General features: G+C 40.8%; 1 protein-coding gene across 1 annotated transcript in view; it reads right to left on the bottom strand.

Annotated features, from left to right (window-relative positions):
* LYSMD2 (LysM domain containing 2) overlaps positions 1-14,819 on the bottom strand; it is a 431,015-nt gene that overhangs the window by 368,104 nt on the left and 48,092 nt on the right. Inside the window, exon 2 of the mRNA XM_044077454.1 lies at positions 8,956-9,226. Coding sequence (XP_043933389.1) covers positions 8,956-9,213 — 258 coding nt within the window. The 5' untranslated portion in view covers positions 9,214-9,226. The remainder of the gene's footprint in view (positions 1-8,955; positions 9,227-14,819) is intronic.

The following is a 14,819-nucleotide window of genomic DNA, read 5'->3' as shown; positions in this document are numbered from 1 at the left end:
GTCACTAGTGTAGCTCAAAATCAAAGACAACATTACTGACTTGCCATCTACCGCTAAGGCTAAGTTCCTTCACACAGATTATTATATTATTTATAGAGGTGTGGCTTGAGACCCCATATCCCCTGCCCTTAACATATTCATTGGAGGAAGTATGGTGGATTTAAAGCCCAATCCCCGACACTCTGTATCCAAATTATCCTACCTCATATAAGTGATAATTTCCTCTGTCTCTTGCTAATTCTGTACCTGTCCATCTTCTTATTACATTCCCTGATATTTCCTTTTTTGATTGTTTAACCCCTTCCTTTCTCTACTTTTTGTATTTTTAGACAAAAGATGGACACATTCTTATCAATGTCAGGTCATCTGCAGATAAGTCATTTGGTGTAAAAATATTTAACTCCAGTATTACAAATCCTTGTGAAAATGCTACACATAAATGATAAACATAATGGATTTTAGATTTTTTAATGTAAAATGCAAATTCTGAGATTGAAATATACACAGAAAAATAAGTAGGAACTAGAGGTCTTATTAACTTACAATACTTGTGCGATTTAAGCTACATGCAGCTGAAATAGTTGTTTATAGTGTTAGTATCAAGAAGCTTTTCAAGGTAAATAAGATCACATGTCCATGCTACTAAAAATGGGAACAACTGCATTGTTTTAAAAAAATGAGCTGTTATGCTATATATAACTTGTTTGCCTGTTTGTTGTTTCATAAGTGAGAAGAACTGTTCAGTAAATAAAGAAAACCTACAGATGTATTTAGCCTGCAGTATGTACAACTGGAATGGATGCCAGAAATTGTGTGTTGACAAAAAAGCTTATTTCACTAGACAGACTGTAAACTTTAAATTCTACACAAATATACTTACGTGTGTGTGTGTGTGTGTGTGTGTGTGTGTGTGTGTGTGTGTGTGTGTGTGTGTGTGTGTGAGTGTATATATATATATATATATATATATATATATATATATATATATATATAATATTATATTATATTACATTATATATAAAAGACACAGATAAACACGGTAGAAGGCACTGGCAGGACCATGGCCTACATAGCTAGATAAACAGAAAGCAGATAGAAATAATAAGCATATCACAAACTATGTCATTGTTATTTCAGATTTATAGTGTAGCCTCAATGTATTTTATTTTCAGCACACTGGCTTTTATTATTAAACAAACACTCCAACTAGCATGGTGCAAAGTAACAAGTTATTACTGTGAAATGGCATGCTTGTAGCGAAAGTTCAGAGAAAGAAAATGGCAACATTGCATATCAAAAGGGAAAAAAGGAAAAATGGAGTATGACAGAACATACTGCTAGGAAATATAATAAAACAAGCTTACTGCAAGATCTGTTTATCAGGGAAGCATCTGAGGGTGTTAACATGTCTTTCAGCAAATGTGATTCAAGCATCCGATTTATCTAAGTCTGCATTTTGCATGATATATTCAGCACATTAAGTAGGATGACTGTATACAGCCTTGTTGTACACCTTTCTCAGTCTTGAACCAATCACTTATTCATATTCAGTTCTAAATGCTGTCTATTGGTCTACATACAGACTCCTTGTAAGCCAAATATGTTGTCCTAGTATCCCCATTTGTCCAAGAACTTGCCAGGAGTTTGTTATGGTCTGCAAGGAAAAAGGCTTTAGGATGGTCAATAAAGCAAAGGTAGACATTTCTTCTGGAACTCTCTTGCTTTTTTATTATCCAGTGGATGCTGATAATTTGATCTCTGATGCCTCTACCTATTCCAAAAAAAACAGGTTCTGCATCAGGTAGTTCTTGATCTATATACTGCTGAGCTCTAGATTACAGGGTCTTAAGCATTAACTTGCTAGCATATGAAACAAGGAAAATTGTGTGATAATCCGTGCACTCTTTAGCACTGCTCTTTTTCGGCTCACAGTATAAATTGACCTTTTCTAATTCAATGGCCACTGTTGTCTTTTCCAAATTTACTGGCAAATTATAAGCAACATTATATCCTCATCATTTTGCAAGACTTTAAAAAATTCATAAGGAATTCCGTCACTTCCTGTAGCCTTATAAGGCTTTCTAGGGCCAAATTAACTTCTTTCTCTAGGATGTCTGGATCTAAACCAGAGAAAAAGCTTTTGTATACATTCTTGTACAGCTCTTCTGCATATTTCTGCCTCCTCTTATTAGTGTCTTCTTCCATTTCTTTGCACTGTTCATTTCCTGCTATTCTCTTGGACTCTGCATTCAGCTAAACATCCTATCAATACTGCATTTTTCTCTCCTTCTTTCTTCAGACACTTCTAAAACCTTCAATGGTAGCTATTTCTTCATTCTGTTTGGAATATTTTTGCTACTGCCTCCTGAACAACATCACAAACTTTTTTCATTGTTCTTGAAGCATTCCATCCACCAGGTGTAATCCTTTAAATCTGTCCTTCACCACCACTATATATTCATATGGAATGCTGTTATATCACTTCACTGCTCAAGTTACTGTGCCATAAAGAAGCACTGGTCACACCATAGTTTTCTGGACCTTATTTTCAGCTTCTTTGGCATTCTTATTTCACACACTACCCTAACACACTATACTAAATGGCTGCAAAACCCAAAATTCTAGCTTTGACCTCTTCATTCATATTTCCTTTCATCTTAATTAATCCTCACCAATACTTGACTTGTTCCTTCTATCTTGATTTCCAGCTTCTTCTGATTTCTCCATTTGCTGCCATAACAACTCTCATGTCTGCTCTCTGTTTCATCCCATATTCCTTCATTTTGCAGTTCTTTATCATTTGCTAAAATTATAGTTCAGAATCTGCTTGCAATTTCACACAGTCTGCATACAACAGTTTTGTTGATCTGTCCTCTCCAACTTGTTTGCTTATGTAGTCAGCAGTATGAACAGTGGGCTCAGAGCCAAACCTTGATGCATACCACGCCCACTGGGGACCCCTGTGTGAGTCCAAACATTGTTTGTACTTGTGTTATTGGGTTCTTGTACACAGGCTATACTAACTCTACTAATGTTTGAGACTCCAGAAAGTTTTCTGAAAATATTGCTAATTACCAAAGTTATCAACATGCATTTAAATTTATACATTTAATTCCTTACTCACCACTGCCTGAACCCAAGACAACTAGGTTGGCTTGAACTTCCAAACCAACTCATACTTCAACAGTTCTTAATAGCTCACAAGATCTTATACCAACCAACTAAAATACCTATACTCTCTAACCTCATCACACCATACAATAACCTGAAACATTTACGCTCTTCCAACAAACTACTGATTAATATAACCAAACCCAATAACTCTGCAGGTGACTGTCTCTTTTCCAACTCTGTTGGAAAAATGTGGAACAAACTACCCTATGATATCTTATCTTTGTCCTCTCTCCGACTTTTTAAAAGACAACTGAAAATTCATCTCAATAAACACTGGCTATGCTCCTGCAACAACCTGCTTCTTCCTCTCTATCTTTTCTTCTTCCATAATTCTTACAATCTCTGCTCCCTATACCCTTGATAGGTCTACCTTTATGTAACATCTATATAGATATATGTTCTCTTACATACTGTATGACTATTGTAACAAAAAAAAAATTTATAAGACATTTGTCTATTATACTTTTGGTTTTTGCTCCGACTATATTGTGTATATCGTGTATTAACTAGCACTGTCTTCACATTTTAGTATTGTATTGCCTATCTCTGTTTAACTTGTTATAACCATTGGAGCTTTTCTCCCCGGGCCTCTACTGAAAATGGACATATATCCAGCTAGACTAGCCCGGTCAACAAATGTAAAATAAAATAAAATAAAAATATCTTGCCATAGGATCATATGAGGTTACTAGGCTAATGGCCCTAGGACCCTTAAAAGCCTAGCCAAGAATTTATCCCCAAAAAGAAACCTCAGTCAGTACCCGTTGCCCCTGTCAATGAGGGACACAGGTGGAGCCCCTGGGACAAATTTGTGGTTTCCCATCCACTCATCAAGGTTGTGCTTGAAGAGGGTCAGCAAGGTGCACTGTTTGACATGTATGGGAAATCTATTCCAGAGACAGGGTAGCCTCTGGGAGACAAACCTGTCTCTCCAGCAGGATATGTTGATGTCACATATTAGATGCAGGCCTTTCAAGTGGGTAATGCGTGAGGAGTTAGAGTTACAGATATGGAGCATCTCTAGTAGGGCAGGGTCCGAGATTGCCTTGTAGGCAAGACACAGATCACCCCTGAGCAACCTGTCCGATACCTAATTGAGTGACAGTGATTTGAGTCGGTCCACGTAGGACAGGTGCTGGAGGCCATGAGTTCTCTTTGTGAGGTATTTCAGTGACCTTTCCAGTTGGTGCAGATGTTTGGAGAGGTACATACCAAATGGGGCGTTATACTCAATTATTGGTCTAATGAGGAAGGATTACAGAGAGGTAATAACCTCCTTTTTTCTGGATGCAATCCCTTTACTTATGAGATGAACCAAGTGAAAGGCTTTTCTGACCACTGCCACTACGTGATGGTCAAATGTGAGGTTATCAACCTGAGTGCCCAGGTCTCTCACCACAGGTTGTGTGCTTTGGGGGTTGCCATTGATGTGGTAATCAGTAGGGGCCGTGTTTTTGCCGAATGGTATGACGATACATTTTTTTTGTGTTTAGCTTGAGGCCATGACTTTGGCACCTGTTATTAGTTGCTATGAGGCCCTCTTGCAGTATGTTAACATCATTTGGGGAGTAGTGACAGCACCCAACTTACAGTCATCCACAAACTTGGTCAGCCATAGGCTTTTTTTGTCTTTGCCTGGACCTCTGAGATGTATATGCCAAACAGTAGAGGTCCCAGGACAGACCTTGGGGTATTCCACTAGTGACAGATCTGCTATCAGAGGTGGAGGTGACTATTTTGACTTTGAGAGTCCTGTTGGTGAGCCTGTTGGCCACACACCTGATGAGACAGGGATTTGCGCCAAGTTGTGCTAGCATTTCGATGATGTCTGAGTGGGGGATTGTGTCAAAGGCCTTGGCCAGGTCAAGGTAAGCTGTATGTACTGACTTTCCTTCATCCAGGGCCTTGGTAACAGTCTCAAATAAGTCAACCAGGTTCAACAGGCAAGATCTGCCCTTGACGAATCCAAACTGGGTGGGGTCAAGTGCTTTCTACTCAGACACCTATAGATTGCTGAGGAGTGATATATGCCTGGCTTATAAGGCATCTACAAATCCCACACTTGCAAATCTCTTGTATATTCGCAAGTCAAACAGTACTAGAAATACAAGGTCTAGGGACCTGCATGTGCTTCAAAGACTGCCCTGCCTATGGAACAGGCTTCCCATCCATGTGAAGCTAACCTTGTCTATTACCCAATTTAAGCACAACCTAGATAAGAGGATGGGGAATAGGAAATTTACACCAGGCCTGATACTCGTCCCTTATGGACAGAGGTAGCTGATAAATGCCTGGCCTTCAATGTCCTATTTGAATACATGATGTCATTACACTTTCTGGAAAACTTAGCTAGGCTTAGAAATGCCCACCAGGTCATTAGCCTAGTAACAATCTATGAAGCTAAAAAAAAATGGAATTCATTTCATTTCACATTTTACCGACTTCTACAGAGTGCATTGTTTTCTGATACACTGATTTACTGCTTGTCTACAGCTAAACTAAAAGCCCGCATTTCACAGCATCCAGTGCCTTTGCTGATACACTCATATTGCTTTTCCAGGGATTAGGATGGAAAGTAGTTACAAATGTCTTCATTTTATAACTTGAAGCTTTACAGATTCCTCCTTCCTTCATTCCACTACATGATTCCAAATCAAGTATCTTTGTGTGGTCAGACTTCAAATTAACCCCTTTTCCTCGTATATAAAAAACAACTGTGTCATACCCGTGTTGTTTTCTGTAGGATGAATGTGGTGAAGCCAAATGCATACGCTTCCCACATACATATTATCAAGATATCTGTGGTCATGTGACTGTTACATAAATGTTAAGTGTTTACGTGTCTAAAGAATGGCATAAAACACCTGCTTCAGTACTTTATTCTGAACTGCCTATAATGACCAAACTGTCTTGAAAGCCATTAATGTAAAAAACAAAGCTCTAAGATCATTTCTTGCTCTAGTAGTTTCCAACAACTGTCTCAGCTTTGTTTACAGGTTTAAATTATGCTCAGCTTTGCTTACAGGTTTAAATTATGCTATCACTTTCACTTATGCTTAGCAAGCAGAGAAAAGGAGTATGAGGTGGGCAGTCTAAATCGGCTATATTTTATTTGATTTCCCATTTTCAATAACCTGCAATAATTTATATTAAATTCAGAAATTAAACATTTGGGGGTGACAAACTTAGCTATCTGACATGAGTGTATAACTTGCCATAAACCTGTCCAGTTTTGAAGCAATAAAAATCTTTATATAATAGATTATTTTTGCATGTTACATCTAATTCTTATTTTTTACAATTGCAGAACAGGAAAAATCATTTAATGCCTACTCATTATTAGCAAAGTCAATACACACAATCTCTGGAACAGTGGCAGAGGTTTAATCTCCACATGTGGATACTAAATCATATAGTATTTTACTTTTTATGAAGCTTTATTTCATTACTTTTGCTTGATGGTAGCAGACAACACAACTAGTCTGCCCTTTAAGCTCATTTAATAGTCTACCTTCCTTTCCCAGTTTTCCCATCACCTGCTGTTCTCCATTTGTCTCACACCCACTTAAGTGCCTCTTTGGTTTTCCATTCCACCATGCATCCCGGAAGCCCATTTAATGTGCACAATCTCCCCTGGCAAATTGTATTTGCAGATCCAATGAGCATTTGATCCTCACAATCTGTTCTCTGTGCTCCTTCCTTACCCCTCTGTCCTTTCTGTTCAGGACAACTCCTTCATGTCGTCACATGATCCCCTGTAGGTGGTGTATCCTGCACAGGTGTAGCTAGCTATGCTTGTACCCAGTGCAATCTCCCAATATTGCACCCCCCCCGCAAACTTTAAGAGAAAAAACATTGCTCTTTTCTTCTTTTAACCCGTAGCAAAACGTTTATACCACACAGGGAGTGCTGCAGTCTTGAAGTTTCTTGTAAAATAAGAGTCTATTTTTTTTTAAATTGTAGAAAACTGATTGCTACATTTGAAGCAAGCAGCTACCACAGTTTATACCACACATGGAGCAATGACAGCAAATGCAATACCAGCATTTATCTCTGTAAATGCCAGTATGCTCTAAAAAACAAATCAGGATCAGCTGATCCAGCCCCCTAACACTTTGTGCCCTATGCAGCTCCCCCTTGCTCTACCACAGCTGTGCTACTGGCCTCCTGGTCTCAGGTGAGAAGAGTTTTATCTCCTCTAGTCTATGAATACATCTTCTCCCCTCCATCCCACGCACCTTCCTGACAACTTTCCTCTGTACTCCTCCTACTGCCCAATATCGCTCTCTCTGAATGGCCTCAAGAACTGCACATAGCACACAAGGTGTTGAATTACCATAGATCAGTTTAGTAAAAGCACTACCCCTCTTCTGGATTCTGCCCTGTTAGGATGAACCCCAGCATTCTTTAGGCTGCTGCCGCCACTACCCTCTCAATGTGCTCCTTGTAGTCTGGTCCTGGCATTACTGGCACTTACAAATCCATTTCCTGCCCTGTCATCAGTTTTACTCCCACCTAGATGATGCATCATATCAGGGTTGCTCTGACCCGCTGCAGTATCTTGCATCTGTTTGCATTTAACCTCAAAGCCACCTTTCAGCCTGCTTGGTCAGCCTTTCAAAATCCTTCCTTAGACTCTCTCCGCCCATCCATCAGTGATGCCCCTAATTTTGTGTAATCAGCAAGAAAGAAATCCTGCTCTCATTCCCACGATATGTCAGAAATGAACACATTGTAAAAGTACTCAACCCAACACCGACCACTGTGGTACACCATGCCACTCTTCTTATAAGTGGCACTGTACCTCTCATTACACACTTACCTGTGTCCTACTATTTAACCATGCAGCAGTCCAGTTCTTTAGCCCTAATCTCACTCCAAACTACCTCCAGTTTACCCATCAGCCCCCTTTTCAGGACTAAGTTAAAGGACTCACTGAAGTGCAGGCAGACTTGACCTACCACAACTCCATTTTAAAGTCTTCCATAAAACACAATTATAAAACTGAATCAGGTTACTCTGACAATACCTTCTTGTCATGAACCCATGTTGACTGTTATTCTGAAAGTGGTTATCATCTAGAAAAGGAAGCAGTCTTCCCTCAGGATTCTCGTCATGATTTTTCCTGCAGCTGCTGTTAGGCTACAAGGCCTGTAGTTTGCTGGATTGTTCTTGTTCTCCATCTTTTACAAGGGTATCAAAGTTCCTGTCTTACAATCCCCAAACACTTCTGTAGTAATTAGTGATCTGCTGAAACCCATGCTCAGGGAATCTGCTATCACACTGATCAGATTCTTTATGATCCTAGGAGGCTGCTTATGTATTCTTCATTTCCTGTGTTTTATCCTTTCTTAGGAAAACTTAACAACCTCTCAGCCTCCTCCTTCTCTGTGTCTGTGCACTGCTTTTCCCATTCTGCACTACCACCGTCCCAGCATGGCACTCTTCCTTTGTTTTCCTATTTATTTTAAAGACTAAAAATAAATAACCATTCAGTAACTCTGTTTTTCCCATTTTTCTATCACCTCCTTCCCATCTTTATTCTGCCTAGAAAATTTGCCCCTTCCTTCCTTCTTTCTGCAGTACCTAAAGATGTTTACTTATCACAATGTACAGCAATTTATAGGACATTAGCAATGCTCCACATAACTATATATGGACTGTGAAAATATGGCAAAAAATGCAACCAAGTTTGTGCTTACACTAAAGGATTATGCATATCTCCATCTTCTACCTAGCAATTCCAGCCTGGTGGTACATATGTAATTGTTTATTCCTTACCGTAACACCATATTTCAGTGCGATCCCCTGAAGTGTATCACTGACATTCACTTGGTGCTCGATGTATTTCTCAGCTAATGGAACACAGACACTTGCTGTGCTGCCGTATGAACGGGTTTTGGTACGGGCTAAGCTTTGGGACAGCTCAGCATCACATTCAGATTCCGAATCAGACCTAGAACGAGGAAATATAGGCTGATTCAGAGGGCTTCCACCCCCTCTGTCCCGTAACGGCAGTACAGGTGAGAATTCTGTCATCTTCTTTCTCTCTCTGTAAAACAACAAACACCAAAACAATTAGTTATGCCTAATATTAGCATAGCTTTAATGTAGAAAAAATATTAAATCTGTTCATGTGCTGTCCAACAATAAATACATTTTAATTTATAATCAGGAAAATATTTGTGAGGAATTGAGACAAAAGCAAAAAAAAAATATGCAAAGAAAATAACCCATATATTGATGAGTGATAAAGCTAAGACTGCTAATGTATGAGAAGAAAGAAACAAAACTAAACAGATGCATCACACTTTAAGGTTCCAAAAAGTTGCATTCCTTACCAAAATGCCACATATAAACTTCAACTCGCTGTTACATTACATTATGTGATGGCAGAAGGTCACGATTTGTCTATCTAGTATAACTATATGACTGAAAATACATAGCTCCTACCCCCTCCCACCCTGGATAATCCAACCTCATCTAGTTTTTTCATGCCTTCTTGCACCCCATGAAGATCCACCACCTAAAACACACTGAAGCAGTCTGTCCTAATTATTCACAACCATCTTAGTGAAAATAATACTTTCTTAGGTAAGGAAAAAATGAATAACCTCCAGCCCTGTTTGATGGCCTTTCTTCCCACTTCCATCCTTGAGACTCACGTCTCCCCCTTCACTTTTCCAGTACATCATCTTGTACAACCATCACATCTCTGTCCCATCACTCTCTCCACTATTGTCTTTAACAAAAAACAAGTTCTGTGAGCAACCTGCATTGAAACAGCAGTTCAGGTACCTGTAGGAGATGACAGGGGGTTCAGCTACCTGTAGGAGATGACAGGGGGTTCAGCTACCTGTAGGAGATGACAGGGGGTTCAGCTACCTGTAGGAGATGACAGGGGGTTCAGGTACCTGTAGGACATGACAGGGGGTTCAGGTACCTGTAGGACATGACAGGGGGTTCAGGTACCTGTAGGACATGACAGGGGGTTCAGGTACCTGTAGGACATGACAGGGGGTTCAGGTACCTGTAGGACATGACAGGGGGTTCAGGTACCTGTAGGACATGACAGGGAGTTCAGGTACCTGCAGGAGATGACAGGGGGTTCAGGTACCTGTAGGACATGACAGGGGGTTCAGCTACCTGTAGGAGATGACAGGGGGTTCAGCTACCTGTAGGAGATGACAGGGGGTTCAGCTACCTGTAGGAGATGACAGGGGGTTCAGCTACCTGTAGGAGATGACAGGGGGTTCAGGTACCTGTAGGAGATGACAGGAGGTTCAGCTACCTGTAGGAGATGACAGGAGGTTCAGCTACCTGTAGGAGATGACAGGGGGTTCAGGTACCTGTAGGAGATGACAGGGGGTTCAGGTACCTGTAGGAGATGACAGGGGGTTCAGGTACCTGTAGGAGATGACAGGGGGTTCAGGTGCCTGTAGGAGATGACAGGGGGGTCAGGTGCCTGTAGGACATGACAGGGGGGTCAGGTGCCTGTAGGACATGACAGGGGGGTCAGGTGCCTGTAGGACATGACAGGGGGTTCAGCTACCTGTAGGACATGACAGGGGGTTCAGCTACCTGTAGGACATGACAGGGGGTTCAGCTACCTGTAGGACATGACAGGGGGTTCAGCTACCTGTAGGACATGACAGGGGGTTCAGCTACCTGTAGGACATGACAGGGGGTTCAGCTACCTGCAGGAGATGACAGGGAGTTCAGGTACCTGCAGGAGATGACAGGGAGTTCAGGTACCTGCAGGAGATGACAGGGGGTTCAGGTACCTGTAGGAGATGACAGGGGGTTCAGGTACCTGTAGGAGATGACAGGGGGTTCAGGTACCTGCAGGAGATGACAGGGGGTTCAGCTACCTGTAGGAGATGACAGGGGTTCAGCTACCTGTAGGGGATGACAGGGGGTTCAGCTACCTGTAGGGGATGACAGGGAGTTCAGGTACCTGTAGGAGATGACAGGAGGTTCAGCTACCTGTAGGAGATGACAGGAGGTTCAGCTACCTGTAGGAGATGATGGGGGGGGGGGCTTCAGCTACCTGTAGTAGATGACAGGGGGGTTCAGGTACCTGTAGCAGATAACATGGGGTTCAGGTACCTGTAGGAGATGACATGGGAAGGATTGAGAGTGAGCAGCAACTGCCAGTTCCTCATCCTTGAAGAAGGGAGGCAGATCTGGATTACCACATGGGTGACACCTAGCAGAAGCACTAGGTGTTCACCACATGTAGCTTCAGCCTAGACAGCCCACACTGTCATGTGGAAGTTGCACAGTAAACTCAGGGGGATTTAGTATGAGGAGGCATACTTCCCCTCAGACAGCAGCATACAGAGGAACTCAGAAGAACTGTTGCAGGGAAATGGGATGTTCCATTGGGTAAGAGAGTAGGCTATCTTGTAGGACCAGCAAGCTGGCCTTCTTCCTATCACCTGATTCTTATCACAGAACTGATGTCCTGATCGGGGACTGCGGGCAGGGACAAATGGGCCATAGGACTCTCCCATTACCCAGGAATTCTTAGCTCCCATTACTAAGCAATTTCTCTGTCTTACACCACCACAGCATAGGCATTTTTGTGTTGGCCTGTGTGAATGCACAAAATTAACATGTTTCTTCAGTTATACAGAGGCTTCTATAGGGATGACAAACAGCAATGCAAACATTCATGCAGATCAGAAAATACCAAAGTAAACCAGTAGGCACATAAAAAAGCATCAACATGATCTACTACTAACAAGAATATTTTACCATTCACAACATCAGCTATGTGGTACAGAGGGATAAATCCTACCCAAGATCCAAGTGACACAAAATCAACCAGAAGCCTTGGCACAGAAGATGGCCGGGGGGGGGGGGGGGGGCAGGATTACGCATCACACACACTGACTCAGCCACCCAGGGGTAGCTCAGTCCATAGCAAGACTGACATCTGGCAAACATTAGGGTAAGAAAGAGTGTCTGTCAAACAGTGTGTATAGAATGTAGCAGACAATAGGATATCTGCAGAAGTACACATGCCAAAACAGGTCCACACTGTGGGACTTTCATACACAATGGATGCCAACAGAAAGGGACACAGACTGAAAAACTCTTAATGAGGCCTCCCATGATTAACTATCACCCATGGGGAAAGAATAGGCCCACTGGGATAGGACAGGCTAATAGACAGTGGGAAGAAAAAGACTGGCATATCTTACAACATTAAACTAAAACCAAAACCACTGCCATTCTTTTCTGTTCAGCAGTGCAGAGCAATATCTGCCTACTCATTGTCATTTTTAAATGCTGTACACCATCAGCTTAATAAGTAAAGCAATTCCTTTTCCCATCACCAATCTTTATTAATTCTGCTATTCACAGAGTAGCATTATAGGCTGCATTAATTTAAACACCCACAGAGCACTTTACTCACTACTATATTACTGGGCAAGAATATCTAAGCACATGGTCTTCCTTTTTTGTCAGATAATTAAAACCATGTTGCTGTGTGCTATTTCCCCATTAAATTGTGCAACAAATTCATATGTGCCACATTGACTGAGCTAAAATCAGTTTATTTTCTATCTGTATTAATTCTAATTCCTACAGAATAGCATCTTGAGGTGTATTGATTCTGTTGTTACCTGATACTGCATTTCAACAGCACATAACATGTAACATGAAATTAAATATTTCTCCTGCTTATATTTGGTTATTGAATCTCAGTACTGGGTACTGCAGACTAAAATTTTCAGAAAAGTAAGGTCGTACTTTTGTATGTTATATGTTGTTTACCATGGTCTACATTTTTATAAGTTTATTAGCTTGCGAACGTCACACAGTGTACCAAATGGTATTTGTTAACATACAACATAAAGTGAAATATTCCTATGGCTTATATTGGTGCCAAACAATAACAAGCATAATGCTGCATACAGCTTCCCAAAGATTATATTTTGTTTGGCGAGAGGTATGCAGCAGACTCAGTACAGCCTCTAAATGTTAAGGCTTTCCACAGTACACCCGCATGCCAACAACACAGCAAACGATATTTGTAATCATGTAAAATAGAGTAAATTAGTCATCCTGCCTGTATTTGGTTATTACTTCTGAGTGTCGGTTTTCAAATCATAGTGCTTCTCAGATATCACCGCCATAATGCTGTGCACTGCTTCTCACTGATCTTTTTCACATGCCAATTAAAAGAGTAGACTTAATATGGCTTTTACATGCCAAGTTCTTCTGGTGGTTGTATTAATTCAGCTGCACAAAAAATACCTTACCTGAAGTTATATTACTTTAACCATGCACACCTGATATGTATAGCAACATAGCCCTTAATAACATTCAAGCCCATGTTGCTGTTTGCTTCTTCCTCATTAACCAGTGCATCAAATATTTGCAGAAATGTTAAAGTGAAACTTTCTTCTTTTTTATATTTGGCTACAGCTCCTCAACTGGACATCACAAAATAGTACTTGTCTAACAATTAATACCATGTTGCTGTGTGCTGATTCCCAGTTAAACAGCGTACCAAACGACATATAGGTTCAAAGGTTAATAGTTAAGTACTAGGATAGCTGCCCTTGTGGGCCATTTTAAGGCTAGCCAATTTTCTTGTCCTTTTTGTGTTCAAAATAACCTATCACATTTGGTTATAGATTGGCCTTGCCCATCCCATGGTTGATTACCCTTAATGAGAATAATTGGGAACATAACACAGATAATTTGAGGGGACTCACACCCATTGTCTTTGACTTGAGTACCTATTTTACCTTCAAACTTTGCTTTAGTGGATTTTATTAAGCTCCTGAGTTGTTTATTTCAGTGACAAGAGCTCTAACATGGTAGGAATTACTCTTCTTAACTTTTGGTCAAAATTCTTTTCATTATAAAGCTTCTTCATATTATAGTTCCACCATGTTGGTTTGTTTCTGGGGTTTGCCCTAGAATTGTTCCTACAGGGTACAGCTGCACCTCTGTAGCTATCTACATGCTGGTAAAGTCTGGTAGTGTATATTTCTGCATATTCAGTGGAGTTAACAGAGTTTGGTAGGGATTTGAAACTTGCCAATGTATCACTTAGGAGTAGGTAGTTTGTCTTAACAAAAATTCTAAAGGTACCTTGGGTTGAAGAAATTTCTGGTTTTGGTTTTATTTCAAAGTAGACTGCTTTATTGTCAGGCCTAACAAGTGATGAAACTATGAAAAGGATGTTGGAAGATGCTCCCACATTAGTAAGGACAATATCCAAGATGTTATTCCCTACAGTGGATATTGTGGCTAATTGTTCCAGGGGATTTGTACTGACAAGTTCCAGGAATCTCTGTCGTTGTGCACTAGTTGTGGCGTAGGTTTCCCAGTTTAAAGCTGGATAGTTTAGATCACTAGGAAAATTGTATTGGGTTTAATATTGAGTGATTCTAATTCCTGTAGATAGGCATTGCCGTTTTCTTTTGTCATAGAGGGAGTTCTATAGCTATCTACTATATGGTGCAAGACCTTTCTGATAAGTTACTTGGACATGAAGAAAGTACAGTTTTGTACCTACCATAAATGTAGATGTTCGAGTGCTAATACAGATGCAGTCATGACAGATGGGTTCTCCTGCCGTCAGGCGGGTCCTCGGTCAGCCGAATTCCAAAGTCTAGGTC

The sequence above is a fragment of the Protopterus annectens genome, chromosome 7.part0 (assembly GCF_019279795.1).
Source record: "Protopterus annectens isolate FY-2018-M chromosome 7.part0, PAN1.0, whole genome shotgun sequence".
NCBI classification, from domain to species: Eukaryota; Metazoa; Chordata; order Ceratodontiformes; family Protopteridae; genus Protopterus; species Protopterus annectens.
Note: the sequence above shows the minus strand (reverse complement) of the source record. Positions and strands in the feature narration are given on the sequence as shown.